Genomic DNA, 6,259 nt, shown 5'->3' on the forward strand with positions numbered 1-6,259 from the left:
TGTGCGGGTGAAAGAGTGACAACAACGTTGCTCCAGTTCAATTGCAGCCTCTTTACCGAAGTCTTTGGAGTATTTCTTCAAGCAGAGATTGACACTGTGAATAAAGTGTTTTCAAGAGATTTCATTGTAGTTCTTAGTCATAAGAGTTACTTTGTGTTTTCTTAAATTTCAGATCCAAATCAGTGTACATGTAATTGTGATGAGTATGAATAAAGTTACCGGGATTTTCTTAAATAAATGTATTTGAGAACTTTGATTCGATTCAGGTTTTTTAAGGTGAAGGAAAGGAAATTTTCAATTTAGATGTTACTTTGGGAAGATTTGATTGAGTTAACGCACGACATTGTTTTTAGGAAAATGTTGATTTGGGTTATATTATTTTAAGTTACTTTGGTTTTAATTTTGTCCTTTTTCAATTGAGAGTATCAGAAAATCTCAAAAAAAAAAAACAAAGATGAAGAGGGTCATGGGAAGGAAAAACCGATGGAGTAAGTCTTTTTAGAGATTCCAATATAAACTAGTACATGCGGAGCAAAAAAATGAATTTTACACTCTAAAATATGTCCACGTACATCTGTATATAGTCCATATGAAATTTTTTAAAAAGACTTATATTTAGAAACGAAGAGAGTAGTTATTATTTTTATGATTAAAATACCAGCGAATAAACTGATGAACCAGCGATCGAACCGGTGAAAACTGAGGTCTTCTTTGGTTCATAGGATAGGAATTTTATAGGAATAGAAAAATCATAGGCCTCCTTTGGATTGGAGGATTTTTGTAGGAATTTCATAGGATAGAATTTTTGTAGGAAAAATTTCTTTAAAGCCCTTTGGTTTGTAAGAATGGAATCCTATTTCTATGGAGGAATTCTTCCTATCCTCCATATTTCATAAGAAAATAAACATTAGCCTAGACTCAATGGAAAAAATCCTATGAAGTGAATCAAAGGACATCTTCTTTCCTATTCCTACTCATAGGATTTGAGATGCATGTCATCTCATTTCCTATGACTTTTCTATTTCTATGATTTTCCTACCCTATGAACCAAAGGAGGCAGTGAGGCATCTTTTGGTTCATAGGATAGGATTATCATAGGAACAGGAATCTTGTAGGAAATGAGATGACATGTATCTTAAATCCTATGAGTAGGAATAGAAAACAAGATGTCATTTGGTTGACACCAAAGGAATTTTTCCATCAAGTCCAGGGTTTTTTTTATTTTTCTATGAAATATGGAGGATAGGAACCAATCCTATGTAGAAATAGGAATCCGTTCCTGTGAACCAAAGGGCTTTAAAGGAAAAATCCTATAAGAATCCTATACTCTAGAATTCATATGCAATTCTTTTAAACCAAAAGAGGCCTGAGATGACATGCATGTCAATTCCTATATCATTTGATGCATAGAATAGGATTTTTTTCCATTGAGTCTAGCCTAATGTTTTTTCCCCTTCAAAACGTGAAGGATTGATTTCTATCCTACATAGGAATAGGAATCCATTCCTGCAAACAAAAGGGCTTTAAAGAAATTTTTCTTTGCAAATCTTATCCTATAGAATTCCTACGAACAAATTCCTATACAAACCAAAGGAGCAAATCGTATCCTATAGAATTCCTACAAACGAATTCCTATACAAACCAAAGGAGGCCTGAACCAGCAGTGACAGCGGTCCGGTTTTTTAAGCTATGGGCGTGTGGTATGTCTGCGCTGAACAAGAGCAAAGCCCCGACTCTCCTCGTGTTCCGCACTCTGCACTCCATGGTCCATCCACGCACACGCTCATCACGCCACGCGCCCGATCGCCAGATCGGGGTCCTGCCTCGTGGCCTGGCCCCTGCGTGCGCTCTGAACGTGGGTGGTTGGCTGGCAGCCCTGTCGTCGCCATGAACCTGTTCCACAGCTGCAACGCCATTGCCCAGCTCCCGCTACAGCAAGCACTCGTACTGCACGCACGGTGTAGTTGGCAGAGGCGCGTAATCAATTCAGCAGATCTCGCGCCACCAAATGTGCTGACAAAGAATTAAGGGCCGAACTACCAACAAATTTCAAGCCAAAAACCGGATAAACAGATGCGCCATGAACATTCAACACCAAGATCCAACATTCAACATCATCAACGACGCCAAGAATTCCAAGCTTCCTCTCTAAAAAGTTGTTTATTCCATCATCGCGATTTTATTCCATTCTCGCCGCAGCTAAGCAAGCAAGCAAATCGAACCCACGGCGGCGCCGGCAGCCTCAGACGCCGGGCGGGAGGGGGATGGAGGCGACGGTCTTGGCCCAGGCGGGGCGGGCGGAGATCTCCTCCCACCAGGCCTTGACGTGCGGGCGGGAGGCCACCAGGCCCGCCTTGGGGGTCTTGGTGAGCATGAAGAGGTAGGACATGTGGTTGGCGTCGGCGAGCGTGAAGGCGTCGCCGGCCAGGTACTTGTTCCCGGCGGCGAGGTGGGCCTCGTAGACGTCGAGCAGCTTGGCGAGGTCGGCGGCGTTCTTGTCCACCTCGGCCGCGTCGGTGGGGGCGCCCAGTATGGGCTTGATGACCAACTCGTACACCAGCGACCGCGCCGGCGGGTAGAAGTGGTGCGACTCCACCTCCAGCCACGCCTCCAGCTTGGCCGACGGCGTCGGCAGCAGGGCCGCCCCGTACTTGGTCGCGATGTACCGGTTGATGGCGCGCGACTCTGCAGCCAAATTCGTTCATGATTTGGGGGGCTTAATCTCAAGCTCCGCTCCACGCAAAACAAGAACAAAAAATCTCAAGCTCTGCTCGACTAGTTAATTGCTCGTAGACCTGCTCCTCGGAATCTTGCTTAGATTTGTTATGACCAAATCCTCGCGCTCTAATTTTTTAATCTCAGGCAAATTACAAGTATATTCTACTCCTACCTTTTCCGAGAAATTTTATAAGTAGATCCTAGTCCAAGTTTGGATAGATCGGCGGAGGAGGATAAAATAAAATGTAAAGAGGCGAACAAGATACAGTTCCAGTGAGCCGTGTGTTGGACAGTGACTCGGCGTCAGTAAATCTAAAATCCTAGTGAGACTGATTGTGCATCTACCAAACCAGATCTGGGTTAATACTCAGATGAGAATGGTTACCGAAGACAACTTCGTCCCCGTCCTGCAGCGCCGGGATCTGGCCGAAAGGCTGCAAGCAAGCAACCAGAGGAGAAACAAAATTAGCGTCTGGATCTCGGCGAGGAACTACTGGTAATCAACGACGGAGCAGGGGAGGGAGCGTACGTTAAGCTTGAGGAAGTCGGGGTGCTTGTGGGCGCCGGTGCGGAGGTCGACGTCGACGAAGTCGAAGTCGAGGCCGAGCTCGTTGAGCAGCGTGGTCACGCGGGTCACGTTGGCCGACAGCATCATCCCGTACAGCTTGATGGGCGCCATCTCTTTCTTCCTGCTCGACTCTTGCCTGCTTCTGCTTCTGCTTCGCTCTGCTTCCCCTATCTGCTATCCTGCCTCCCAATTTATATGGAGCGAGCTACGGAGGGAGCGGTGGTGAGTGCTGACCTGGGGCGCCGTCGGGGTCAGCCGGTCAGGCCACGAGGTTTCACACCGAGCGCGACTGACCTGCGGGGCCCGGGTCAGAGTGACCGACGGGCGTCCATAATATCGGCCAGCCGTCGCTCGGGGCCCGGTACAGCGCGGCTGCATCTACGTGGTGGGGGTAGGGTAGCCGGGTAGGAACGGTGCCGCATGACGTGGCGATAGAATACATACTGTATCTCAAAAAATCGCAATGCAATCCCTATAGGTGCCATCGCGTATTAATTTTTTTTTGAGGGTCCAACGCGTATTAATTAATAGAATCAAATTAGTTAATAGTCATATCGCCTATTATATTAATAGAACAGATTATACGGGATACACCTGCCAAAAATCCCAATACAATCCTAATCATGATTGGTGGATAAATATGGTAGGCGATAAGTATGAAAAGGAAAAAAACAAATATTTGCGTCCTGATCTACACTTTCGCGCAATAAATTAATAAAGGAGTAAAATTTTAGGGAAATGATATGTGGCGAGCGATCAGAAATCTCGCTCAACCTAGCGAACGCCCTTCTGGCACTCGAGGTTTCCCACGTCAGACGTAGCCACACATTTGCTTGCTTGGAGCAAACCCTCGCGCAAACCATTTCATCGTACGAAAGGTTATCCATCCATCTCCATCGCCACTCCATAACTCCCCGTCACTCTCTCGCCCTCTCCCTACATGTGGATTTAGATCATTTGCCAAAACCACCAAACAACACAACTATGACACATTGAGCAAAATGACCCATATGAGGCCCAACTTTTACTATCACACAACATTGTCCAGTACTACTACTACAACAATACACTAAATTACTAACCTAATGATATTCTTTTATAGCCATGTGAACAATTGATTATTTTCTTATTTTGCTTGTATTTTTCTCTACAACTCAATAGGTTTCTATGTTCCGGTCAACAGCCGCTCCCATTGCCATGTCCGCTCCGTGTTCGCTCAGTGATCGTTTCCAATAGTTTCTATATTCAATTTTGAGGTTCTGTATTCGTTTCTGCTTCCACAAAACATATGAAAACAAATGTGGTACTACCCTGTTCTATTCGATTTCGTTTCATTTTCATCCTAGTGGTAGGTGGATAGGAATGGTGTTACGGCGCCGATTGAACCGTGTATGTGTCTTGGCGCGATGGGCACACATGATGGAATAATGTGGAAGTAGCCTACTGATCTTAAAGTTCAAGGGACCGAGACACGATTCTGACTTTCTTGCCATAGTCCTATCTCGTGTTAGTTAAATATAATTACATTGTACAAGACTGAAAATAATCCTAAATAACCCCTGCAAAAAAAAGAAAACAATCCTAAATAGTACAATCCTTATCAACGACAAAGAAATACCCCAGCTCGGGCCATGGCCTTTGGGTGTGTGGCCCAATCTCTTTGTTTTGTGTTTGTGAAATGCCCAATCCCTTTGTTGCATGTAGCAACCATTGTAGCTACAGTGCGCGAAGGTGTCCTGGGGCTGTCCTAAATCGCCTGTGGTCTGGCCCATTCCTGGCGGCGCCACTGATCCTAATCATAATTGGCTGATAAATACAACATGTGACATGTATGAAAGGAGTAACCAAATATTTGCGCTACTAGGCTTGCCCAACACTCCTCCGTCGCTATTCGGTTCGATAACACCCCTTGATGGTCCCTGTACATGGAGTCGGGTGTTACGTTACACATGTTTGCAAGTGCTTGCACTCTCCACTCACTCTCCATCCATACTATCTATCGACAATTTGTCAAGGTTAACGGGTCCTTCGTCGTTTTTGCCACATCCAACCACCTCTTACTCCCTACTCTTTTCTCGAATTGTCCTATTCTTTTATGCCATATTCTCGTTACTCCTATAGTCCTATTACTATTCATATTTGATCTTTGTTCAACAATTCACTTCTAGTAATAATTGTACCATTTCATTTGATCATTCGGGTTTTATGTGAAGGACCTTGAAACTAAGGGCACGGTGCAGTAGTCCATGCGACCCGGACTCTTTCCACGTTCTGCCCATGTCTTCTCCACCGCTGGTTATGATCCATGTTATTGTTGACTTGAACACACTTGTCATCACATTCTTCATCTTCTCACATCATGATGTTCACTTCCGCGCGATAAAACAATAAAAGAGCATTTTTTAGTCATCCGTGTTCGCTTGGGCGCCCTGTTCATTTGTCTTTTTCAGCCCTTGCAAGTTGCACGTCATGTCCTTTTGAACTTGTACATTGCATGACTCCTTGAGGCCATGACATTGCAAGCCACTATGAACTCAACTCCCATGGTCACTTCTCCTAAGCTCGCTACCATAGACGACACGCCGTTCGACAACCCTATGACTTATAGCAGCCTTATGGGGGGCTATGTAGTAAATTACGTTCACACATGTCCGTACATCTTCTATGCAGTGCAACAGGTTTGCCTCCACATACATGATTCACGTTGCACCACCCATTGGTTCACGAAGTGTTTGCTACATGAAGAACACGCAATCACGGTTCTGTCTACGAACCGGTGCAACATTGGTGAACTAAACACACCGAGATTGACTCGGCACTTAGATGCCAACCACGGGCACATACAGACTCCTTCAACGAGTGATGCAATGTCCCTCACCTCCTCCATCAAGGGCGTACTAAAAACAGAAAATAGAAAACAAATTAATGGCCCCGCAGGCAAGCCATCGTGAGTGGTTGGCTCCTGGCTGCTAA

General features: G+C 45.2%; 1 protein-coding gene across 1 annotated transcript; it reads right to left on the minus strand.

The window, feature by feature from the left end:
• Positions 1-2,047: 2,047 nt before the first annotated feature.
• LOC119270258 (glutathione S-transferase 3-like) lies at positions 2,048-3,464 on the minus strand. Its single transcript, XM_037552250.1, has 3 exons — positions 3,248-3,464; positions 3,104-3,152; positions 2,048-2,685 (listed from the first exon to the last, which is right to left on the minus strand). Exons 1-3 carry the CDS (start codon positions 3,395-3,397, stop codon positions 2,243-2,245), a joined length of 642 nt encoding a protein of 213 aa, XP_037408147.1. The 5' UTR covers positions 3,398-3,464; the 3' UTR covers positions 2,048-2,242.
• Positions 3,465-6,259: the final 2,795 nt, after the last annotated feature.

The sequence above is a fragment of the Triticum dicoccoides genome, chromosome 3A (genome assembly GCF_002162155.2).
Source record: "Triticum dicoccoides isolate Atlit2015 ecotype Zavitan chromosome 3A, WEW_v2.0, whole genome shotgun sequence".
In the NCBI taxonomy this organism is placed as follows: Eukaryota; Viridiplantae; Streptophyta; class Magnoliopsida; order Poales; family Poaceae; genus Triticum; species Triticum dicoccoides.